We start from the raw sequence: 26155 nt of genomic DNA, 5'->3' as shown, positions 1-26155 counted from the left end.
TGTGCCCATCACTCCATGAGCCCAGCAGGGGCTGTGCCCCTGTGCCCAGCACTCCATGAGCCCTTGCTGGGGCTGTGCCCCTGTGCCCAGCACCCTCTGTGCCAAGGAGGGGCTGTGCCCCTGTGCCCAGCACTCCATGAGCCCTTGCTGGGGCTGTGCCCCTGTGCCCAGCACCCTCTGTGCCAAGGAGGGGCTGTCCCTGTGCCCAGTCCTCCAGGCCTGGCAGGGCTGCCCACACCTCACAGTGCTGCCCTGTCACCAGGAGCAGCCACGGTGCTGCCAAGGCCTCATGGCCATGCCCGTGCCACATGGGGCTGGCAGGTGGCACGGGGCAGTGTCTGCCTCCTGCTGTCCTCCTGGGGAGCTGGCACCAAGTCCCTCTGCAGGAAGATGCTTCTGGCATTTTCTGCTGTTTGCTTTTGCTGACCTGAATTCAGCCACTGCCACTCGCAGCCTCCACGTGGATGGAGCCATGGGGTGCTGCCATGGGGGCAGCAAAGCAGCCCTGGCACCCAGCACCAGGTGCCACAGGTGCCCAGGAGCAGGGCCTGGGGACAGCAATGCAGGCCTGGCACCCAGCACCAGGTGCCACAGGTGCCCAGGAGCAGAGCCTGGGGACAGCAATGCAGACCTGGCACCCAGCACCAGGTGCCACAGGTGCCCAGGAGCAGGGCCTGGGGACAGCAATGCAGCCCTGGCACCCAGCACCAGGTGCCACAGGTGCCCAGGAGCAGGGCCTGGGGACAGCAATGCAGCCCTGGCACCCAGCAGGTCCCTGAGTGCAGCAAAAGGGGCGGCTCAAGCTGGGGGACAGCGTCTGCTGTCCCCAGCCTGCACAGCAATGGACACACAAAAGCCTCACACCAACTTTTATTGTCACTGAAACACAAATCTCCACGAGCTCCCTGCCCCAGCCCCAGCCCTCACAGGAGGTGTCCCTTGCCAAAGGCCAGCTCAGCCCTGCAGGGCCCTGCAGCCAGGCCAGCTCAGAGCTGTGCCATTCCCAGGGGGTTCCCCACTGCTCCCATCCAGGGGAAGGATCCCATCCTCTAGACTGAAGGCACACAAATCAGGAGCTGAGCTGTCCTTGTGCCACTCAACGGGCAGCCCTTGGCACGCTGCCCTCAGTGGGTCAAGGCTCCTTCCATTCGCTGCTCTTGGCTGCTGCTGCTTCCCTTCCCAGCAGGAACGGGCTCCAGGACAGCTCTGGGTAAGGCTTTGCAGAAGGATTCTGAGAGAAATGTGCTTGTCAGGTGCAGGAACCCACCCAGCTCTGCCCGTGGCTGCCCTCGTGCTGCTGAGGGCACAGAACTCCTGAGAGGCAGGGCTGGGACTGAGCCTGCCCAGCACAGCTGTGGAGGGAGGCAGGGACAGGGCTGCACAGGGGTGCAGGGAGGCACAGCCCGCTGCCACCTCGGCTCCCTTGCCACCCCCACAAGGAAAGTGTTCCCCTGGCTCCATTGGCACAAATGCTGGCTCAGGACACGCCTTGGGAGGCCACGGGTTTGGTGAGAACCTTTGGCAACAGGGCTCGAGGCCCCAGCTCCGCTTCTGGCTGGCAAAATTTATAGCAGACATGGGGAGAAACACTGTCCTTTCAAAAAACACCCCGAGGGAAAGCTTTATCAGACAGAGCTCAGCAAAAACCACTGCCACAAGGCAGGTTTCAGTTTCACTTTGGGATGTGGGACAGGGAGCACCCCTGGCACCGAGTGAAGGGCCTAAAACCCACACGGGGTGTTTGTGCCACAGGCTGTGGCAGTGACAGGCAAGGACAGTAAATATTCAGTAATTGAGGAGAGCCAAAGGAAACACAATGGGAAACATACTGGAAACAACAGACTGAAGTATTAAAGTCTGCAGCTGTCAGCATAAAGAAACAGCTTTGCTGTAATGTCAGAGAATCACAGAATGCTTTGGGTTGGGAGGGACCTTAAAGCCCATCCCATTCCATCCCCTGCCATGGCAGGGACACCTTCCACTATCCCAGGTTGCTCCAAGGTCTGGCCAACCTGGCCCTGGACAATTCCAGGGATCCAGGGGCAGCCCCAGCTGCTCTGGGCACCCTGTGCCAGGGCCTCACCTGCCTCCCAGGGAAGAATTCCTTCCCAATATCTCATGAAGAAGGAAACTTTGGGCAGTGGCTGTGAAATACCCTGACTCAGAGCAGCTGTGCTCTGAGACCTGGGGCAGTCCATTTTCTATAAAAATGGAATAAAATCATGCCAGCCAGTGTATCCTATCAAACCAGAAAAGGTCAGAAACAAGACTTTGAGGTGACCGGTCCTTCCTTGCTGACAAAGCAGACACCTGCCCTGCAATCCCAGCGGTCTGCAGTTTTATTTTTGGCAGATTATAATTAAAATGGCTTTTATGGCTTTAAAAAGAAGCCACGAAGCTGCATGTTTGGTTGATGCAGAGAGCTGTGCTCTGGGTGAGGGCACAGTGGCCTTGGCCCTGCTCTGCCACCTGCCCACCAACACCTCTGGGCAGCCTTGGCTCCCCCGAGCGCTCTCGTTTCTCACCAGCATTGGTAAGAAAGTTCTGGTTGCTAACCAGTCCAGTCCCAGAGGCAGAATAAAAAGTCCTTGTTAAAACCTAGAAAAGCTTGTTTCTAACAAAATCAAATCCAAACACAGTTCCTGGGTCGATGCCTTTCTCTCAGGTTCCACCACCCATGCAACGGAACTTCCCCTACAGAGCAATTGAATTCCTCCTCCATTCCACACCTTCCAGTCTTCTCAGGAGCCTTGACAAGCTATTCCTCCATTTCTTTCTTGAACATTTTCCCCGTGCACATCCTTCCTGCCCTTCCCTTCCGTCGCACCCTGTTCCTCTCAGCTATTTTCGGAAGGCAAAGACATCCCGTGTCCTCAGGCCCTTCTTGCCTTCACTTCCTGGTGCAGGAGAAGACTCTTCCACCAGCCCCCCGTAGGGGCAGCTCTCGGACTCTGGGTGGTGCCCAGAGCACTCCACGGCAGGGATGAAGCCGCTGTCCCACATGCCTGTCCCACACAGCTTGCAGAGGTCGTGCAGGCTGCAGGGGATGCGGGGCAGCAGGTGGAACTGGTAGAGCAGACTCCTGGCCTGGAGGGACAGAGAGGGAAAAGTCACCCCCCAGCCCTCACCAGGGACCAACACGCAGGGCTGGGGTGGCCTCCCACCCCGTCCTCCTGTTTGGCTGCCTGGGCTTCAGCAAAGGTGTGTCCTGCCAAGCACCTGAGGGGTACCCAAGGCCCTGGGGACAGTGGCAGGTCACAGGGGCTGCCACACACACACCACAGCTCATCCCGTGGCCCCAGTCGCTGCCAGCTGAGAGGGAATGGGCACCACGGCACAGCCCTGGCTCCACTCCCCTGAGCAGCTTATCCAAACACGGGTTATCCCAACCACACTGCCCCTCCCAGGCACTTAACAGCCACCTCCTCCTGCTGCAAATCCCTTTCCAGGCAAACAGCAGCATCCCACCCAGGCAGCCTCGGGGATACAGGAGGTGCAAGGCTGAAGCAGCAGTCCCTGGGTTTCTGAATACTCTGACTCATCTCTGGAGCTTGTCCCACACGGGCTCCTGGGCATTTACCTTCCTGAGTACGAGCTCCCCGTTCATGTGCATGGCCAGGTTGCTGAAATGCAGCAGCATCTGGTCAGTGGGCAGCTGCTGCTCGATGACGTCGTCCCCGTAAATCACCACGATGGCCACGCAGATGAAGAGGTGGAAATAGTCTGTCTGCAATGGGAACACAGGGGCTGCTGTACAGCAGGTGGAGGCAGAGCTATGGCTTCACCTCCCACCCTCCACAAGCGGGTCCTTGGTGAGAGATTTTGCTCCCTTCAGTTCTGCCCAGTGCTGAGAATGTGAGTTACTGGGGACTTCTGAACCACAGCTGAGCCAAAGCCTCTTTCCTTCACAGCAAAGCAGCAAGGTCTGCACCAGGGTTTGCACCATAGAGCAGATTTTTGGGAAGACATTTCCCAGCTGTGTAAGAGAAGCCTGAACTTCAGAGGTGGGTGTTCAGCACTTCCTGAAACACCTCCATGTGAATCCCAGACATCCCCAAGGAGGAGAGGCAAGCCGGGCTCCATCCTCCTGCTACACAGATAGACCTCTGCCATAATCCCAGACCCAGTTTTGGCTGTGAAGAGCCTTTCTGGACACCCTCAGAGCTGAGGCTGAGCACTCAGGCAGGATGTGCCGTGCTCTGTGTGACAGCTGCCTCACCTGGTAGTGAGCCCAGCAGGCCTCCCACATGCGCAGCGCCTCGGCCTCGGGGAACTCCCTCTTGAAGCAGAGCAGGATCCAGCGGTGGCAGAAGAGCATCTGCAGCCCGTCCTCCCCCAGGGCACACAGGTGCTGGTGGAAGCGGGGGTGCATCAGCCGCAGCAGCTCGCGCAGGTACAGCTGCAAGGGACAGCAAGGGACACGCGGGGCTGCAGAGCTGCAGAGCTCTTCTCTCTCAGCTGCCACTCCACAAGGAGGAGGGATGTGACTGCCTCTGGAGTGCCTCAGGATCAATTCCACCCACCAGGTATTCCCATAGAATCACAGAAAATCCCGAATTGGAATTGATCCACAAGGATCATCAAAGTGCGGCTCCCAGCCCTGCACATGGCAACCCCAAGGATCACCCCAAGGGTGTAGTGGCTCTGGAGTGTGATTTGGCATGCTGGACCCCCCCAGCCCAGGAACTGGGGGCTGAAGGGAGCCCAGCACTCAGCCTCACCAGCTGCTTCTCCATGTCCTCATCCCGGGGGGAGCTGATGAAGATCGTGTTCTGCATCAACCCAACAAAGCACCAGAAGGTATCAGACTCATCCAGGACCTCTGCCAGGAGTGGGGCAACCAGGTCAGACATGCCCTGGGAGTAGCCAATGGCTGGGTTAAACACTGCATAGTTCAGCAAGATCCTCCTGGAGCACAGACACAAATGCAGAGGGGACAGGTGAGGGCAGGTGACAGCATCATCTCAGGGACACAGGGCCTCATGGGAGGTGCTATAACACAGACAGGGAAACCCTGCTGCAAACCCCAGTCCTGTGGCATAGACTTCTGGAAAAGGTTTGGCATTCACAGACAGCAAAATATAAATAGAAAATGAGAATTTTAAAAGATTAGGAGGACAGAAATTAATGGCCCATGGGAAAAGAGAGATGATGACCAACACATCCATAAAACTCCAAGCCATGCTGTTGGATGAAACCCACCTCTTTTGAGGTCACAGCTTTACAAGTCACACTGTCATGGAGCAGACTCTGGTGTGCTTGTCCTCTCCCCACCAGGAGCACCACAGACCCAAGCACCTGCCCACAGCCCTACCACAGCACCTTTGCTGTGCCTGTGTGTGCAGGGAGGCTCAGGGATGGGAGCAGGGTTATAGGGCAGAGAAGGGAGCTACAGCAGCAGTGGGAGAAGGGGAAGGCCCTGCTGCTGCATCCCGTGGCTGCAGAGGCACAGTGGGTGCTGTGCAGCGTTCCCAGGCAGCCTGGGCTGGGAACGTTGAGCAGGACGTGGTGTTTAGGAGACTGCAATCAGCCCCTTCACCTCATGGTCTCCACGTTAGGGTTGCCCTCCCCTCGGAAGAACTGGTTGCTGCGGTCGGTCCTCACGACGTCCTTGTCCACCGTGAACTGCACCTGGCGCCAGAAATCCTTCTGCTCATCTGGAGTCATGGAGAGCCTGGAAACCCCGCAGCAACAGCACGGGGTAGCCAAGAGAGGAATGTGATCGCCACAATGAACAAAAAGCCTCATTTCAGTCTTAGTTTGCAGAGAAAAACTATTCCTGTGCTGAGTTTCCTCAGCACCTGGAAAACAGACCAGCAGGTCTGCCCAGAACAGTGGATTGTCTGTCCCAGGGGATTACTGGAAGGAGCCTCCAGGGTTATAAACAGGATGACATGATGTGTTCACTGCAATAAACACTTCAGAAGCATCAGACTCTGTTCTCCACTGCCCCTTGGAACTCAGCACACCAGAACTCACCACCCTGGTTTGATTGTCTCCTGATTATCAACAGTACTGTGCCTCTCCAGCTTCAGCGTACCCATCTCCATTTAACAACACACAAATCTTGCATTAACAACCTTCTGGAACTACACAACCCTTCTCATCCCTTATTTTTATGTACATTTTATTCATAAAGAAATGTAAGATCCCAATTTCACCTTCAGTGTTCTAACCTGAGCTTTGCCTGTGAGGTTTTCCTGCGTGGTTCTGACGAGGCTGCTCCCAAAACCCAGGTAAGGAAATGTCTGAGCTCTGTGGCATTGGCTCCAGAGCCTCAGCAGTGCCCAGTACCTCCTTCCCCATCCCTCCCACTCCTCTTCTCCAGCCTCTCCTCATGCAAAGGATGCAGAGACTGAGGTGTCACTGTGATGCCCAGCCCAAGGAAGATGAGCAGGGGAGGATGGTGATGGTCTGTTACCTTTTCTCCTGGATCTCAAAGTATTCTTTCCTCTTCTGCAGCCTCAGTGCCTCTCTCTCTTCAGAGGTGGACTCGTAGCTGTAGTAGTGCAGCAGAAAGGGCCACACCTCCCCACGGATGGAAATATCAATCCCACCAAAGAAAATGGCCTGGAAGAAGGAGCAAAAGTTATGGCTGGTACAGTTTCAGCATTCCCAAAACCAGCAACAGGCAACTGCCCGCTGCTGTGCTTTGGTGCCTCTGCAGCTCTTTCCTGACAAGTGACGCCTTGATTCAAGCTCCTGCAATTTGCACATGTTTAGAGGGAAAGTGCTGGCCCTCTATTCCCAGACCAGACACAAATCAGGCTCATTTCAATGTCAATAACCACCCCCGGAGAGGCTCTATGATTAACGTGTCGTTCTCATGTCACGGCTTAATCCCAAATCCTGGAGACTGCACTGCACTGCAAACTTCTGTCTCAGGGCCCAGCCCCGTGCTCCCCTCAGCCCTGTTATTTCATACAGCAATCTCAGTTCATACAATCTCAGCTATTTCAACCATCTCAGCTCTTTCAGCAATCTCCAGTGCTCTCTGTGCCTTGGTCACACATTCTGCAAACACAGCAGGCACTGGGCACTTTGGTTTATTGATTCCAAGCGGCAGCAGAAGTGGGACAGCTCCTCTGTCAGAGAAATGCTCCCCCACCACAGAGTCACAGAACTGTGAGGGCTGGAAGGGACTCTGGAGATACCCAGTCCAAAGGCAGGGTCACCTAGAGCAGGTGATGCAGGAACATGTCCAGGTGGGAATCCAGTCCCACAGCAAGGGCTCCAGCCAAGGCTTCACTCAGGTCTCCATCCTCCCAAAAGCCCAGCTCTTGTCCCTGGCAGGAACACAAACTCCTGCAGCTGCCCTGGGGTCTGGCACTCAGCACAGGAGAGAACACAGAGAGCCCCTCACCTTCCTGAGCCTGTACTCCTGTTCCTCAGCACAGGAGAGAACACAGAGAGCCCCTCACCTTCCTGAGCCTGTCCTCCTCCTCCTCCTCAGCAAGGAGAGAACACAGAGAGCCCCTCACCTTCCTGATCCTGCACTCACCTTCCTGAGCCTGTCCTTCTCCTCCTCCTCACACAGGAGAGAACACAGAGAGCCCCTCACCTTCCTGATCCTGCACTCACCTTCCTGATCCTGCACTCACCTTCCTGAGCCTGTCCTTCTCCTCCTCCTCACACAGGAGAGAGCACAGAGAGCCCCTCACCTTTCTGAGCCTGTACTCACCTTCCTGAGCCTGCACTCACCTTCCTGATCCTGCACTCATCTTCCTGAGCCTGCACTCACCTTCCTGATCCTGCACTCATCTTCCTGAGCCTGCACTCACCTTCCTGATCCTGCACTCACCTTCCTGAGCCTGCACTCACCTTTCTGAGCCTGTACTCACCTTCCTGATCCTGCACTCACCTTCCTGAGCCTGCACTCACCTTTCTGAGCCTGTACTCACCTTCCTGATCCTGCACTCACCTTCCTGAGCCTGCACTCACCTTCCTGATCCTGCACTCATCTTCCTGAGCCTGCACTCACCTTCCTGATCCTGCACTCACCTTCCTGAGCCTGCACTCACCTTTCTGAGCCTGTACTCACCTTCCTGATCCTGCACTCACCTTCCTGAGCCTGTACTCCTCCTCCTCCTCAGCAAGGAGAGAACACAGAGAGCCCCTCACCTTCCTGAGCCTGTCCTCCTGTTCCTCAGCACAGGAGAGAACACAGAGAGCCCCTCACCTTCCTGATCCTGCACTCACCTTTCTGAGCCTGTACTCCTCCTCCTCACACAGGAGAGAACACAGAGAGCCCCTCACCTTTCTGAGCCTGTACTCACCTTCCTGATCCTGCACTCACCTTTCTGAGCCTGTCCTCCTCCTCCTCCTCCTCACACAGGAGAGAACACAGAGAGCCCCTCACCTTCCTGAGCCTGTCCTCCTCCTCCTCAGCAAGGAGAGAACACAGAGAGCCCCTCACCTTCCTGAGCCTGCACTCACCTTCCTGAGCCTGTACTCACCTTCCTGATCCTGCACTCATCTTCCTGATCCTGCACTCACCTTCCTGAGCCTGCACTCACCTTCCTGATCCTGCACTCATCTTCCTGAGCCTGCACTCACCTTTCTGAGCCTGTACTCACCTTCCTGATCCTGCACTCACCTTCCTGATCCTACACTCACCTTCCTGAGCCTGTACTCCTGTTCCTCACACAGGAGAGAGCACAGAGAGCCCCTCACCTTCCTGATCCTGCACTCACCTTCCTGATCCTGCACTCACCTTTCTGAGCCTGCACTCACCTTCCTGATCCTGCACTCACCTTTCTGAGCCTGTACTCCTCCTCCTCACACAGGAGAGAACACAGAGAGCCCCTCACCTTCCTCACCTTCCTGATCCTGCACTCACCTTCCTGAGCCTGCACTCACCTTCCTGATCCTGCACTCACCTTTCTGAGCCTGTACTCACCTTCCTGAGCCTGCACTCACCTTCCTGAGCCTGCACTCACCTTCCTGAGCCTGTACTCCTCCTCCACCTGGCCGGCCTCGTTGAGGTGCTGCAGCCAGGCTGCCACGTCCAGGCGCTGCTGGCAGTTCTCCTCGGGGTGGGTCTCTGAGGAGGGCAGCTTGGGCCGGCGGATGGAGAACTGCATGCAGGTTTTCTCATCTGCAAGCTGCTGAGGGGGAGAGCAAAGCACAGCTGCAGCAGGAGCCAGCGAGAGCAGCACAGTGTGAGACCCAGAGCAGGGAAACCTCTGCATGGTTCGTGTAGGATTAAGCACTGAGGAGCTGCACTTGGGAAGGTTTTGTTGTTTTTTTCTTTTTCTTTTTTTTTTTAATTCCAACCATTACAATAACAAGAGTGATTAGAATAATTAAAATCCACCGCGAAACAGCTTCATCTTAAAAAAAAAAAAAAAAGTTTCCATTCCTCCATTCCTCCTTCAATCTTATCCCTGACCTGAAACTGAATTAATGCTGCTTACAGCAAAACTTGCCCCTGCCAGGAATGCCTGCAATAAATTACATATGATTGGCCATATACAAAGGGATTGCTGTTAGGAGAGCGGGGAACTGCGCTGCCAGGCTCTCTGAGGGCACTCAGGATCCCAGTGCAAGGCTGCAGCTGACATTTAATTTAAAAATCAAAGGTTGCTCAATGCAAAAAGTGAGCCCATGCGACCGTAATAAGAAAAGCAGCGGGGGGCTCTGTGGGAAGGATGGAAATTTAAAAATCACTGTTTCTAATAAGCACATACAATATCTTAAACAGATAATTAAAGAGCTCTTATCACATTTGTATGTAGATTGAACAAAATATGGCAAGATGCCTTGTCAAAACATTCTCCAAACGGAATGTTGTACGTCACAAGATGGATGAAAGGCTCTGACACCATCTCCAACCTATCTCTGTAGATTTCCAGACACCTTCTGTGCCTAAAGGACAGTGCTGACCTGTCAGGTCCATCAAAATCACTAAGTAAATCTTCTGGATGATCTTCCCCCATATTCCACAGGTAGAACAGGAGTGGATGGAGACAGACAGGTCCAAGAGACACCTTGAGTCCAGTTTGCATTTCCACCCTAAACACCCAGCATCTGGCAGCTTCCTGCCCGACCCGGTGACATGAACTCAAAGCCTCGTTTCTCCAACACACCAACCCAGGTGTGAAACACCTGGCTCAGGTACCTGGTCCTTGAGCTGGGTCTCTGTGCAGTACTTCCATTGCTGGAACACCTCGGACAGCTTATCCAGGCCCCCGTGGTGAAAATGGAAGATCTTGTACTGGCTCTCCCTGCTCGCCACCACCAGCTGCCCACAGGTGCACGCCTCATCACTGTGGGAACAATGGAGAGCAACCTGCAGGGGCCAGCCAGCACCACGAGGCACCAGCAGGGACAGGGACCCTCGGGGAGAGACAGTGCAACACCAAGCTGCCCCTTCAAACAGGGCACAGAGGCAGCTTCACACCCCTGGGACTCACTGATCCTTATGGCTCACTTCAGCTATTTTATTATTGTATGACATGGTCATAGTGACAATTTTCTCCACTTGTGCCTGGTAGCAGCACTATTTTTACCCTTCCTTCACATGAAGGAATTAAAATTTGTCTTCCCTGAAGAAAAAACCACAGGAAGTCTGCCCCAGAAACATTAAGGCAGTACACAAAGTCAGCTCCTAGGGATGTGCAGACATGCTCACACTCAGCTCTGTCCAAAGAAACAGGGAGTGAGAGCAAAAAAAAAGGGAGTAAAAATGTTTTTGCTATTATTTGAAATAAATTTTGTAGTAATTTGAAAGATAACTGAAGAGGCTGAGAGCAGCAAGACTCCAGAGGAGCCTGGTGAGGGGCAGGCAAAAGAAAAGGTACCATAGATAAAGATGTTTTTCATATCCCCAGGTTATTTGAAGCATTTATGGTATGACAGCTAAGAACAACCTTTACTTTACTAAAAATAAAATCCTTTCGACTCTGTAACTGTAATTCAGAGGCTCTCCTTGGGAAGGCTGACACTCACTTTCCTGGAGACAATTGTTCTGGAAAGGCTTCCAGGTAGGATTGCAGAAATCACCTCTGCCCAGAGCCCCAGCATGGAGCATGCACAGCTCACACACGATTCACATGATTCACACACAGCTCACACACAATTCATATGATTCACATGATTCACACAGCTCACACACGATTCACATGATTCACACAATTCCCACACAGCTCACACACATTTCATATGATTCACATGATTCACACAGCTCACACACAGCTCACACACGATTCACACAATTCACACACAGCTCACACACAGCTCACACACAATTCACACACAGCTCACACACGATTCACACAATTCTCACACAGCTCACACACAATTCACATGATTCACACAGCTCACACACAATTCACACACAGCTCACACACAATTCACACGATTCACACAGCTCACACACAGCTCACACACAATTCATACAATTGACACAGCTCACACAGAATTCACGATTCACACAGCTCACACACAATTCTCACACACAATTCACACACAGCTCACACACAATTCACTAAATTCCCACACAGCTCACACACAATTCATATTATTCACACAGTTCACACAGCTCACACACAGCTCGCACAAGGATCCAGTACCTGAAGAAAAGGCGAAGGGATCGCATTTGTCCCAGGTCTACTCTGAAGACACCACACACCTGCTCGAGGGCAAATACCTTCTGCTGTTCATCCCATCTGGTGCTCTGCGTTTGCCCATTGTTCTCCTGGAACTGGGCACTGGTGTCCAGGCTGGAGGCAGAGCTGGTGGAGCAGGTCATGCGATTGTCACACGTGTCCCTGTGGGCAGAGCGCGGGGACAAAAACCCCGTCAGCCATGGGAGGCTGTGGGTACATGCACCAATCACAGATGCTCCACGTTAAAAACTGTTAGTCAGAGGTCTGAAACTGGCATTCATTTACCAACTAAATTATTTTTATTTCAATTAATCCCTACCACCTCAAAAGGCATCCTGTTTTTGGCCTTTTCCTAAAGTTCCTGCATGCAGAACTGAGGAGAGCCAAACCCATTCCTCAAAACACCAACTTTTGGGAAGGAAAAATGAAGAAGCTCAAGCAATACCCTCAGTGTCCAGCCCAGCCACTCCACACCAGGATGGGGAGGAATGAGCACATTCCAACAGCAGCATGGACCTGAGATCTCATCTGAGAAACTCCCTCTTTGACCAGTAAGATCCAAAGATGTTTCCCCTGAACTTGAGTTTCTCATTACACCTCCTGGATTCGTGTCTATAAACTCCAGATAAATGGTTTCCACCTGCAATCTTGAACCTTGGCAGAGTTAGGATTGGGAAATCACACCTGAGCTCTTCAATCCACCATAAAGTAGAGAGAGTGAAGCCAACCCTTTCCCAATCCACCCCAGATCTCCAGCTTTAAATGCAAACTGAGTTGAAACTCAAAAAGCCCCCATGTCCCCACCACCCCCCATCCCAAATGAAAACTATCAGAGCTTTGGGAATGAAGTGAATGTGAAACTGTGACCCTTGGCTCGTAAAAAGGCCAATGCACGTGAACAATCTCGGCGCGGGCTCTGAATGGGCTCTGCTGTGAAATTGGGGTTTGCCAGACAAGGCCCGGAGCAGGTACAAAGCAGCCCCCTGCAAGGCCACTTTATGTGGTGTTTTCTAATCCTCTTATCCAACAATGTGGGCACTGAAGGCTGGAAATCACACACTCAGCATGCACTTCACATCCGTGTGCCTCCCGCGCCTGGCTCGGGGCCTCTTCCCCAGGAGCAGCGTCCTGGGCAGCAGCACCCCAAGGGCCAGGACAGCACATTCTGGCATTCTGGCATTCTGGCACAGGGCTCTGGACAGCCCAGCCAGCTGGGGGCATTTTCACGCCAGCCCTGCTCCAGGGTGGGACTCAGCTCCCCCAGCCCCTTCCTGCTCCTGCGGCACTGGATGAGACCAAGGCTGGTTGGCTCCGGCTAAAGGAGCAGCTTCGAGGCTCTCTGAGAAAATCTGCTGCTCTGGTTTTTGGAAAGAAAGCAGCAAAGCAGAACTCACACTCAGGCCATTTGGAGGATGAGGACTCAGAAGGGATGTGGCAATAGGGACCACACGACACATCCCAACTCCAGGTTAGACACCAGGATGCCTTTGACCACAGCCACAGCTGTGCACCATCCCCTGCCTTGGGGATTTTTCCACGAAGATTGTACTGGCCTTTATGAAAAACCAAGCATTACTTTCTGATAAGGTGGCAAAATGTAACACTTTCTAAAACATTGAGTATCTAACATTAACACAGATGTAACAAGAGTGCTGGTACAAGACACTTGGGCTGGACTGCCTGCTAGGAGCAGCTGGTATTTATGGAGCAACACTTCATAACAGCCACAGCTGGTTACACAGGATTTTCCTGGAAGAGATGACTCAAACCAACTCAAAGATTAAGCAGAGGCAACCCATTTTCTAAAACTCTTGCAAAGAGGAGCTGGTCAGCATGGCAAAGGGTTGGAGGATGGGTTGGTGCGAGCATCATGCAGGTCCTGGTCACAGAGGTCCAAATGCCAGCTCTTCAAGAACATCATCTGAAATGACCAGCAGAGATATCCAGAGAGCTGCCAAGAAATGAGTTACCAGTAGAGCTGGCTTTGATGCTGGTCATTCTGTGGCTCCTCAGCACAGCATTTCCAGCTGCAGTTCCCCGTGCTCCAAAGCCCAAACCTGCCCCAGATGCAGCAGCAGCCAGCTGAGACCTGCGGGCAGGAGAGGCTGGGCACAGCCCTGGCACCGGGGGAACCTCCGGAAATGCTTCTCCAGACAAATGTTTGCAGTTCCCATGCGGCAGCGGTGACAAGCTCGCACACGCATCCCAGCACCCGAGCCTCCTGCGTCAGGGGTGCAGCCTTGCAGGCAGCAAAGGAGCACAGGGGTGAGCAGAGAGGGGAAATTCCCATCTGCTCACTGATGCAGAGGGTGAAATCTGAAAGAGACACCTGTGCCCTCCCTGCCCTTCACAGGGGTCAGTGGACACAAACATTCACACAGGACAGACAGACACAGAAGAGCCTCGTGCTGGTGCTCACTGAGTCACCGGGGAAATTCGGAAAAAACCCACACTGTGCCTAAAATTGCTTTTTCCTGTACATATTGATCGAAAAAAAATTGAAAACACTCTAATCTCTGAATTAGTTTTAAATAAAATTTTAATATTGAGATAATTCTGTAGGTCAGTGACAACAAGCAGTTTGATCTCTGCTAATCATAGCAGAGTGGGGTTTTTTGTGGGGTTTGGGGAGTCCTCTCACCAGGCACTCAAGATAGACAAATGCAGGGGAAGAGTTCATTGTTTGTCCAACAATTCTATCTGTTGGATGAGGAATTTACCCCACAGCACCCCATAAAAGCAGGAGCTGAAGCACTGCAATGCAAATAGCTGGAGGAACATTCCAGAGAGACTTTGGGTTGTGGGATCCAGGAAAAACAGAGCACCAGCTAGTACACAGCACTGGTCAGCAAAACAACAAGTGCAGTGGGGCACGGGAATAAAAGGAACAGGGAAAAAAATCAAGGAGGATTAGAAAACCTGGGTCAGGGAACTCTGGGCCATGCTCATGTGTTCAGTTCAAGAAGGGCATGGAGGGGCTGGAGCGTGTCCAGGGAAGGGAACAGAGCTGGGAAAGGGGCTCAGCCTGGAGAAAAGCAGGCTCAGGGGGGACCTTCTCATTCCCTGACAGAAGAGTGGAGCCAGCCAGGGGTCGGGCTCTGCTCCCAGGGAACAAGGGACAGGACAGAAGGAAACAGCCTCAAGCTGTGCCAGGGGAGGGCCAGGTTGGATTCTGGGGGAAAATTCTCCGTGGAAAGGGCTGTCAGACATCGGTACAGGCTGCCCAGGGCAGTGCTGGAGTCCCCAGCCCTGGGGGGATTTAACAGCCACGTGGATGTGGCATTTGGGGACATGGTCAGTGGTGACCCTGACAGTGCTGGGGGAATGGTTGGACTCGATGATCTCAGGGCATTTCCGACCCAAACAATTCTGTGATTCTGTGATTCCACTTCAGCCTTTTGCCCTCAGCCAAGTCCCACCACTCTTGTCCCAAAACACATCCCATTCCTGCTGGGGAGCAACAACAGGGGCTGAGGTATTTTCTCCACTCTACAATCAACTACAGCAGCCAACCATATCCACATTCCTGGAGCCTTTGCAGCCCCAAGGAGCCACCATCCCCCTCCCACCCCATGGGACCTCTCACACGCCCGGCTGAGGAGCTCAGGTGAGACTCAACCTGCAGCAGTGGCACCCAACTCACTGTTCCAAAGCCCTGGAACACACCCACGGCACAGAGAGAGCTGAACCCAATCATTATTTCTGTTCCAGAGACCTGCCCTGATTACCTGGGAAGCCAATTTCAGCAACAAAGACCTAATAACTCATTTTACGATGTGATGTGACAAATATAATTACGAGAGAGAAAGGGGCTGAAGGCTGCAGCCATGATGTGGCAGTTACCCAAGCTGTCAGCGTGCACCACCTGATTCCCAGCGAGCCTCCTGCCAGAGCCAAGCCCTGCTGCTGGAGCTGCCTCTCCATCAGTCACTAATAACAGCTCCCACAGCCCCAGCATTCCTGCACGCCGGCTTGGGACCATCATTTACAGACAATGAGTATCATCATAATGTATGAGCATCCATGTAATGGGAATTACATGCCCCTTTTCCTCCCCAGGGGTTAGCATTTCTCTGTTTCTCCACTATTCCCCACAGGCACTGACCTTCTGGGTTCCTCTTCTTCCCAGCAAGGTGAAACAGCTCCTGGCAGCATCAGCTGCTAAGACAGACAGCTTCAAACAAATAATCTGCCAATAAGAGTTCAAAGCTATCCTGAAATGCCTAAAAATTTAGTGCAGTGGCTGTACAGAGTAAGGAATATTGAGTATCTGGAACCCAAATCCATTGTTCTGATAAAAAAGTGTCCTTGACAATATACATATATTATAGACTGAAACGTGCTGAATTCAGTGACACAAAAGACATGCAAAGGAAACCAGATTGGTAATTTAGGATTAAAAAAGAGACGTTGAAATGTCTCTGCTCGCTCTGCAGAGCAGGGCTGGAAGGACACTCACAGGACAGCACCAGCTTCCCACGGAGTGTGGCACCCAGAGGCAGCCACGGACAGGGAAATGCTGCTGCCACACTCTGACCAGCACAGACGAGTAACCAGGCTAAGAACTGTGTCAAAGCCACCCTTTGCTGAAAACATTTGGAACTTGAAGCTTCTGTGCCTCAGAGAACCCAAATCGATTCCCACTGACCACGGTGACCAGGGAACAAGGTGTTAGATAGCCTGGATTTAGAAAGCCAGGATCTCTGAAATGAAATGTCAAAGCATCCTCATGTGGAAGCATTTCTATACATCTGCGAACACGTGGGAAACAAATCTAACAATTCCTCCTATTTGTTGGGGAAACCTGGGAGAAACTACTCAGGCCGTTTCAGTACAAAGTACGCGGATGTCAACATGGACTTTCCAAGAGCTTGTTCCACAGGCTTTCCATTGATCTGTTTGCTTTCAAAACATAAATTTCCCCACGTTGAACGGCACTAAATGCTATTTAGTAGCTAATTAACTTTCTGTGCTGAAAACCTCCTGTAATTGCACTTCTTTCACCTTTTTGAGCCCGTGTCCCCTGGGGAAGCCAAGCTGTCCTACGGCATTTGTTCTGCTCATTTCTATCTCCCAGGCACAAGTTCCTCCCTGACACCGGGCTGCCAATCACGGCGGCAGAGGTCACTGGAGACCAAATTAGGAGCACTCTGCCTCTGACAAACTTGCTTCGCTTAGCTCGTTGTAAAGGGAAAATAAACAGTTACGAAAAATAATTGTATCCTTTCAAGCAGGGCACCGGGAAGCAGATCCAAGCGCCGGTCCAAGTCAGCGCATTGTTGTTAGTCACTCCTCGCATTCCTGTTATTAACAACACCCGAGGAACAGGCTGTTTACATGGCCCAAGTGCTGGAGTCCTCCCTCCCCTCGGACCCAGCAGAGGGTCCCTGGCCAGAGCCGCGTTCAGGGACTCCTCAGGCACCCTCTGACCTTGGGCTGAAACAGCAAGTTCACCGTCAGGGCCGGGGCTGGGAATTAACAGCAGCTCTGCCAACGCCAGCCTGACAAATAAACCACTGCACCACGGCGAGGGACTCGGGAAACCCGATTATGCAGCTCTGCCTTCTGACGGGCGTAATTGGTTTGTCCTTGAGAAATAAAGATCAAACCGATTTGTTCTGCTTTACGGGGCCGCTGCAATCCGTGCTCCCAGCGCCCTGCCTGCCCTCCCAGAGCTTCCCAGCACCTGGCACAGGTAGAACACGGGTTTCCATCCCAGACATTGGTGACAGCGGCAGCCAGGGGGACCCACCATCCTGCCCCACGCCCGAGAGGGGTGAAAGCCTCCCCACACTGGGGGCTTTGTTGCTCCTCATTCATCCCTCCAAGCCCTGGAGGCTGGAGGGGAAGCTGAGCCATTCCAGCCAGCAAGGGGGCATTAGGAAAACAGACCCTCCAAAGGGTCCCCCCAGTGCTGGAGTTAAAGCAAAAGGAAAACAAAACAAACCCAGAGTCCTTGAGTTCATTATTTTGAATGTAAATGGAAAAGGCAAAAAAATAAGCAGAAGTTTGTAGTGAAGTAATGGGTGTTTTCCCCAAAGTATGGAATGTGATCCACATCTAGCTCCAGCTAGGAGACAAACAATCTGCCTTCACAGCTGCCACTTCCACACAGGTGTAGCTGCTCAGGTAAACCTAAGTGAGGTTTTTCTGGTTTCCTCTGTGACTTCTTGTTGCAGGGAGAGAGAGGGGGCAGAATGAGTGGTTTGATGCTTAGGAATAAAATACACACAGCTCCGAGCAGCCAAACACAACAAATCACTCAGAGCGAGCGGACACTTCTCAAGGATGCAAATGTTACCTTCACTTCAAGGGAGGAAAATGTTCCAGAAGCTCAGTGTTGGATTTTTACAATCCGTACGGAGAAGGGGCACCTCATGCCTGGGCTTACACTCATTAATAAATCAATCGAAATGCAACACTTTAAAAAAAGAAATTCCTTAGATGGAAAAAGTGATTTCTCAGCAAAGCCCGAAAAAGAATGTTTGCTTTTCAGCCCATTCCAGTCTGGAGAAGGAGACCTTTCTTCCCCATGTTTATTTTATTTTTAAAATCAATGGATTATTTTGCTTTTTTTCTTTTCAGTTCAATCCATGCAAAAATAAAATTCTCCCCTAATTATGCTAATTATAATCAAGCCTTCAAACCGCCGCTCCCTTGAAAGACCTGCCGATTACCTTTGTTCTTATATTCCTGGCTCTGAGCAGCGAACTGGGAATTTCAGGGGGACATTTTAGTGGCAAAGTTAACCAACTCCCCGGACCCTGCTGCTGCCCCAGCGTGAGCTGAGCCGGCACCACCCAGGGAGGATTTCACTGTTTCCACAAGACAATGCGGATTTCCCAAGGGAAGAGCTTGCTTCAAGTAGCAGAAAAGGGAGAGGAAAGAGGAGCGCTGCCTAAAAGCATGTTCCAGAGTTATTGTAAATGCCTAATGCTGGGATAATTGTGAGGCCCGAGCCAAGGAGACAGAGGCTGTGCAGATTTATTTGCATATACTGTGGCGCTTTGGAGGGGACATGCTCTTTATTTTGATTCACTTAACGCAATTCTTCCCTCACAAAGCTGTGGATACCTGCCAGTGCCATTTATCTCTGCTCTCCATTCAGATTTCTGGGCGTTGCGATTGTATAAATAAATAACAGAAGAAATGCAAGAATATCCAGGGAAAAGGTGAAAGCAGCCCTGGGGAGAAGGACTGGGGGGTGCTGGTCATTCCCTGGCCGTGTGTGCTGGAACCAGAAACCCCTGAGCCTGGGCTGAGCCCAGCGTGGGCAGCAGGGCCAGCGATTGTCCCCTCTGCCCCTCAGGTGAGACCCCACCTGCCCCAGCTCAGGCAGGAGCTGGAGCTGCTGCAGAGCCCAGAGGAGGCTCCAGGATGATGCCAGCGATGGAGCAGCTCTGCTGGGAGGAGAGGCTGGCACAGCTGGCATTGCTCACCTGGGCAGGGGAAGCTTTGGGGTGAGCTCAGTGTGGCCTCAGAGAGGCTGGCACAGCTGGCATTGCTCACCTGGGCACGGGAAGCTTTGGGGTGAGCTCAGTGTGGCCTCAGAGAGGCTGGCACAGCTGGCATTGCTCACCTGGGCAGGGGAAGCTTTGGGGTGAGCTCAGTGTGGCCTCAGAGAGGCTGGCACAGCTGGCATTGCTCACCTGGGCACGGGAAGCTTTGGGGTGAGCTCAGTGTGGCCTTGCAGGGCCTGAAGGAGCTGACAAGAAATGCAGAGAGAGACAATTTCCAAGGGATGGAGTGGCAGGACAGAGGGGATTGGTGTCAAACTGAGAGTAGATTTAGATTTAGATATCAGGAAGGAATCCTGCCCTGTGAGGGTGGGCAGGCCCTGGCACAGGTGCCCAGAGGAGCTGGGGCTGCCCTGGATCCCTGGCAGTGCCCAAGGCCCAGCTGGACACTGGGGCTGGGAGCAGCCTGGGACAGTGGGGGTGTCCCTGCCACGGCAGGGGTGGCACTGGGTGGCACTGGATGGGGTTTAATGTCCCTATGCATCCAAACCAAGGCACGGCTCGGGATCTCCCGCTCGGGCCGCGCTGAGGGGAGATGGGGGAGGCAGCACCGGGGGTCCCGGGGGGCACCGCTGGGCACAGCGCGCCCCCTGGCGGCCCCGCCGCGCCACCGCCCGGCCGGCCCCGGGCCCGGATCGGGCCACGGGCACGGGCACGGCCACGGGCACCGTCACAGTCACGGTCAGGGGACACGGGCACGGGCACGGGGCATGGGCCACGGGCATGTGAACGGGCACGGTCACGGCCACGGGCACGGTCATGGTCAGGGACAACGGCTACGGCCATGGGCACGGGCATGGGCACAGGCCATGACCACGGTCACGGTCATGGGGCATGGGCACGGGCAAAGGCATCGACCACGTTCACAGGCATCAGCTGCGGTCATGGCCGCGGGCACTGGTCATGGCCACGGCCATGGTCACAGTCACGGTCACAGGCACAGCCACAGGCGCTGGCCACGGTCACGGTCACAGCCATGGTCACAGTCACGGTCACAGGCACGGTCACAGGCACGGCCACAGGCGCTGGCCACGGTCACGGTCACAGCCATGGTCACAGGCACAGGCCATGGCAGCGACCCACAGTCACGAAAAAGCCACGGCAGCCACAATCCACGGCTCCACAGAAAGCCCCCACGGGCCTGCCCACGGGGCTCAGGCCTTCCCCAGCGTCCTGAGCAGACCTGAACCATGCCCGGCGCCCCAGAGCCCCGGGGGCAGAGGGGACCCTCTGTGTCCCCTCCTGGCTCCCACTGCCTGCCCTGGGGTCTCCCTCCTGGGGACCACCCCTCTTGCTCCCTCCCTGACATCCCAAATAAAGAGCCTCACGGACCCCCTCAGCCACAATTCCCGATCCCAAGTTAGCTGTCACTGTTTTCTTCCAACGAAATCTGGCAGCAACCCAACAGAGGGAAGAAACAAACCTGCTATAATTAATGTTCTTGCTGTTCAAATATTTATATAAAGCAAGATAGAGCCGTATGCCTCTGCAATCTCTTGGATCTGTCCAACCTTCTCAGCTTTGCAGCCAGGAACAACTTTAATTGATTACACAGTGCTGCTGATGGCTCAGGCCAGCTCCCCTTCCCAGTGCCCGGCTCCACACAGACACCCCTGCCTTAGGGAAGCTTACACTGACCCCAAAACACAAACAGAAGAGATCAAGGACTATTCTGATGGAAGAAGGATTTGTGGATGTTTTTGCCTGGGCATGGATTTGGGTACAAATGGAATTAGGAGCTTCGCTGTCTTACATCATAAGTGGCACCAGTTCAGGCAAGTCCTGGGGAATTGGAGCCTGGACCAGGTACCCACCTTGCTCCTCCCCAGGGCTGAATTAATTCAAAACTGAGATGCTGCAAGAAGTTACAGGAGATTTTAAAGTCTGTGACCAATTCCCTTGGTTCCAATATAATCACTTCTGTTACAACAGCAATGAATTCCCAATCTCTTGATGACTCCAGAGCTCCTGCCAGTTCACTCTAATTTCAGCTCATTTCCCTTATAATTTTGCCTCCTGTTTTTGCTGCAGAGGTCGGAATGGCTCTCAGCCCTTCAGGTGAGCTGCCAAAACAAGATGATGCAATGGCTGCGCTGCTCCCACCGGCTCCTGGAGCAGCTCATTTACTGATGAGCTCCTGGGAAGCGGCTTAACAACAGGATGTGCAACACATCCGTAAAAATTGCATCAGCTGCGACGCCAGAGGAGTTTTTCCCTGTGCTGTGAGCTTTTCCCGGGCCGTCTGTGATCGATCTGCCACATGAATTCATGTCTGCTGAAGAACATGAGAACTCACCATCACCCAGCTCCATTATGCCAGTGTTTCGTTATTTTTATTACTGCCTGCTAAAACGATCGATGTCCATGAAAGACATTTCCTTCCTGCATTGATTCCACCTTGACCACGTCGCTTCTGCCTGTCCTTTGCAGCCTGAGAGCTGTGGGAGCACTGCTGGCCTCTGTCCCAGCACCTGTGGGGCTGCCCATGGAGCTCCAGCCTCAGGCCAGATGTTACCCCAAGCTCCACTCATACAATTCCAACACTGAGGCTCCTCAGTCTAAATTTTGACTGTATTGGCCAACATCCCAAGGTGAAGTGAGTGAAGGGACCAATGCCAGCGTGTGCATCTCCTCTTCAGCATTGCTGTGGTGCTTGTCAGGTATCAGCAATGGCAGCTGAGGACTGAAAAGCCTCCTGAGCACCCATGAAAGCTCCTGCTATCCAGGAATCACTCTGGCACAGCACAAACCCCAAACCAAGCCCCACTCACAGAGCACTAAGTGCTTCCAGAACCGACTGTATAGATCTGATGTCATGGTCAGTTCAATAACTCCAGCAGCATCAGTGGATGGACATTACACAAGTGTCAGATGCTGTTTGGTTTTCTGGATGTAACAAAAGCCTTTTAGTTTCAATTTGCTGCTGGGGAAAACGGAAGAGGAATTTCCCAAGGCAGCAGCGAGCCAGAGCTGGGCACAGAGAGCAGCTGCCCTGAACTCGTGTCCTTCAGGCCACAAGGCAAACATTTCCTGACAGCCAGCAAACAACAGGGACAGGGGAGGGAAGGGATGGAATGGAATGATTTTATCTCCAGAATCCCTCCTTTTCCACAGAAACTCACACCCTGACAAAGCTGCCATCAGTGCAGGTTTTCCCCACACCAGCTGCCTCCTGCAGGAACCACGTGCTGGGAGTACTAAGGGTTAAGAAGGACACAAACCCCAGGACAGTAAGGCCACCTTTCCTTGAGGGATGAGGGCACCCTGCAGGAGGTGCCAGGCTGGTCTAAAGAGAGAAGCAGGAGTGTGCATGCTGGTGCTGGGACACTCCCACTGCTCCCAGCCCCAGGAATTGTGCAAATGGGAGGAGGATGCATCAATCGCTGCGTGGGACCCCTGGCAGCCTGTCAAACTGAGAGGCAAAGAGGGGAAAAAACAATGGACATGTTTTTATTTCCTTATGTTCCAGCAGGCGAGTTGGTGACTTGCAACTGCCTCACTCGTTGTGCAACGCCAGGGCTCCCCAGCCCAGCTCCCTCCCTTCTCCTTCCCCCCTCCCTCCCTCGTCCTGCACACTCTGCAGGGTTGGTGGCTCCCTCATGCACAGGTGGCCAGGCCACCTCCCTGGGGACACTCCAAGAGGCAGATGTGGCCTGTGACTCCTGGTCACACAGGAGTTCTGTCGAGCAGCTCGCTGAGCCCCTGATCTCATCTGATCCAAGTGCACCTGTGCATCCCAACTCTTCCACAGGGACCCGTTTCTCCGTTTCTGAGGATATCTAACCACACAGGAGGCTGGCTGGACTGAAATGCAACGTGTTCCTTCAGCTTCTGCAACAACCACAGGGAAGAGCAGAGCTGTCTTTGCAGCAACTCCCCAGTGCAGAGGGAAACAACCACAAACAGTCATTCCTCCTGGCAGAGAGGAGGTGGTGACTGGGACGTGGGGAGGGAAGAGAGCTCAAACAATCTGCCAGCAGCACAAACTTTGTTCCCACTCCAATTCTGGCTCAGAGGGGAAGCAGCCAGCAGAAAAACCCAAACCAAAACAAACCCTTAAGAAAGGAGGAAGCTGTTCCCATGTTTGTAGTGACTTCTGAAACAGCATCTCCTGTCCCCCAAAATGAAAGCGGGAAATTTGAGATGCTTTTTGACCAGACTTTTGCAAAGGATTCTATGCAAAATCTCCCACTCAACAGCTTGTAAGATCCTGCAGATTCCATGGAAGGTGGCTCAATGGGGAAGAACAAATTGGCACCAAAAATGCACACACTGGACAAAACCCTTTCAAGTCAAAAGTCCCAAACAACAAAAGCTCTCCTTTATTAATCTGCTGCCAATTGTGAGTGTCATGGGCACTGTGTGAGGCTTCAGACTGGCAGCACAGGAGTTAAAAAAGAAGGAGAAAAGCAGAAGCAAGCAGTCTGTGTGTGCAGAGCCGGCTCTGCCTGGCTGGAGCTGTCTGGGCTCCAGCAGCAGTGAGGAAGAGCCAGCAGAGGGCAGGGAAATGCCGCAGGAATTCACTGACAAGGCTCAGAAGATGCAATAAACCATATTTCCTTCCTTTCCTGACACTATTTGCAGCTCAGAGCAGAAGTGTTGCAGCACAGTTAAACCACAACACTCCTGACTCACTGGACACTGCCTGGGACCCTCCTGCACCAGCTCCTTGTGGGACAATCCAAGCCCGCAGCATTCCTGGGGCAGCACGGGAGCAGTGCAAGCCCACAGCATTCCTGGGGCAGCACGTGGGCTGTGGCCCACGCCAGGACTGGGGTTTCCCCAGGATGAGCTCAGCCTCCTGCTTTTCAGCAGCCAGGATGTTTTTCCAAACGTGTCCATCACTCTTCCCACTTCCCACCGCTACAGTGGGGTAATACCACATTCCTGAGCCCTGAGCTTCACAATCCTTCCACAAGGACAGGAGATGCCAGGCTGTGCACATTTCACTCCTGCTCATTGGGGTTTCTCTCACCCACTGGTCTGGAAAAGGCTGGACTTTATAACTGGGATGGGATGGGATGGGATGGGATGGGATGGGATGGGATGGGATGGGATGGGACAGCCACCACTCACCCCACTGCACACACAGGTGCTGCAGAGCTCAAGCCCAGCAAACCCTGGGCACATCCTGAATGCAAAGCTGATACAAAGTCTGACATCACCTCACCTCAGAAGGGTTTTAAAATAGCCAGAGAGAATTGAATCCATTAGAATACTTCCTCACAAGCCTCGTTCTTACTGGCATTCTCTGGGCTTGAGATCAGCCCACAAAATAGAGGCAGAACCTCTTCAACTGTCAGTGCAGGCTGTGCATTGCTGACATGCACAAAGGAAAACTCGTTTCTCCTCATTTCAGGTGTAGTTTCAAAGCTGAGTTGTGGCCTAAAAATCATCCCCACGGTGCTTCAGGAATGCAGCACATCCATCCTCCCTGAGATGGCAACGAGTAACACACCAACAAGACAGGGCCCAGAAAGTGAGAACCACAGGGCATGGAAACAGAAACTTGTACAGGTGCCCTCCTGCTCTTATTCCCTTGCCAAGGTACCCTCATCCCCCTCTGGAGTTTACTGGAGGGGACACTGAGAAGCACTGACTGAAATACCCAGGTTAGACACCCAAGAATTAATGTTTATCTGTCTGAGGTGGGACCACGTTCTGAACAGCAGCAAAACAAGCTCCCACACGCAGGTTTCGTGTCAACACAGGGCCTGCAGGGGTGCCCACGGCTCAGGAAGTCAGCAGGGCCCTTTGATGTGGCTCTGCACGAGAAGCAACAAGCTCAGATCCTCAGCAGAGCCAATTAGGCCAACAAAGGTCCCGTTTAATTTAGCAATGCTGCTTCCAGGGTTCAAGACAGTTCACCTGAAAGGATGTACACAGCCCTGATGTTTGGGGCCAGGGTTCACTAAGCAGAAGCAGAACTGGCTGACAGTTTCCTGTAAACTCCATAGGAGTCTGAAGCAAGACAGGGCATTGAGCTCAATGCCACTGTGAAGTTTCTCAACCCCCTTCAGCACCTCCCAGCTCAGCACCCAGCACCCAGAGGAAGGATGCACTCACCTGCTTTCACTGTCCATGAACACGGAGCTGCTGCTTTTCCCCAGGGCTTCACTGATGGGAGAGAGGCAGAAGGGGGAAGAGAAGGCATCAGAATCAGAGTCAAAAGTGCTGTCCCTGCTCACATCGTCAGCGGACAGCTCCAGGGAGCCCTCGTCCTCCCTGCAGTCCAGGCCCTCCTCCGTGCCCTCGGACCTGCAGGGCTCCTCCTGGGAGCTGAGCGTGGACGGGGTCCCCGAGTCGCTGCGGGGCGGCTGCGGGGACGGGCGGGCGCCGCTCTGCGACAGCTTCTCCCCCTCCGAGGAGGGCACCCCGTCCCTCAGGGGCTGGGAGCCCGTGAGCCCCTCCGAGTGCCCCCCGGGGCCCGGCGCCCCTCGGGGCTGCGGGGGGGACGCGGCGCCGAGGGCCTGGGCGTGGCGGCCGCGCTTTCGGGGCGCCTTGCGCACCGGGGAGCCCTCGGGGGTGACGTAGCGCAGGGCCTCCTCATCCTGCCGCTGGATGCGAGAGTTGGGCACCCAGGCCAGCATCAGCGTGGCTCCCAGCAGCTCGTCCTTCTCCATGTACAAGCACAGGTAGCCTGAGAGAGAGCACAGCAGCGCCGGTTGGGATACGGAGTCGTTGTGAGGGAACCGCGTCACCCTGAAATTTGCCCTTCCTCGTCTCTCTCCATCCCTGGAAATGTTCGAGGCTAAGCTGGGTGAGGCTCTGAGCAACCTGGTTTGGTGAAAGGTGCTCCTGGCAGGGAGGATCTTTAGGGTCCTCCCTTTACCTTTTCAGGAGATCCCCCCTAACCCAAACCATTCCATGATTCCTGCTGCTTCACTACCACTCCACAGGAGCAAAACAAACCCTTCAATTTACCAGGACAGAATTCTGTCAAAGGAATTGTGGAGTGCTCAGCATTATTCAGCATTTGCAAATAATTTCAAGTCTGCATGTGGCTTTTGAACAGCCTGAATTCCCTCT

General features: G+C 53.6%; 1 protein-coding gene across 3 annotated transcripts in view; it reads right to left on the bottom strand.

Annotated features, from left to right (window-relative positions):
- Positions 1-852: 852 nt before the first annotated feature.
- Positions 853-26155, bottom strand: part of TBC1D16 (TBC1 domain family member 16) — a 32824-nt gene continuing 7521 nt past the window's right edge. The window contains exons 3-13 of one of the 3 annotated variants that reach the window (XM_036394776.2): positions 25385-25766; positions 25193-25243; positions 11574-11771; positions 10121-10268; positions 8940-9107; positions 6422-6570; positions 5540-5674; positions 4722-4908; positions 4220-4399; positions 3581-3727; positions 853-3087 (exon numbers count right to left, since the gene is read on the bottom strand). In XM_036394776.2, the coding sequence (XP_036250669.1) occupies positions 2842-3087; positions 3581-3727; positions 4220-4399; positions 4722-4908; positions 5540-5674; positions 6422-6570; positions 8940-9107; positions 10121-10268; positions 11574-11771; positions 25193-25243; positions 25385-25766 (1991 nt within the window). In that variant the 3' untranslated portion in view covers positions 853-2841. Of the gene's footprint in view, positions 3088-3580; positions 3728-4219; positions 4400-4721; positions 4909-5539; positions 5675-6421; positions 6571-8939; positions 9108-10120; positions 10269-11573; positions 11772-25192; positions 25767-26155 lie in introns of all 3 variants that reach the window. The other 2 variants (XM_036394774.2, XM_036394775.2) reach the window with 2 other exon arrangements.

The sequence above is a fragment of the Molothrus ater genome, chromosome 19 (assembly GCF_012460135.2).
Source record: "Molothrus ater isolate BHLD 08-10-18 breed brown headed cowbird chromosome 19, BPBGC_Mater_1.1, whole genome shotgun sequence".
NCBI lineage: Eukaryota > Metazoa > Chordata > Aves > Passeriformes > Icteridae > Molothrus > Molothrus ater.
This window is presented reverse-complemented; position numbering and strand designations above follow the sequence as displayed.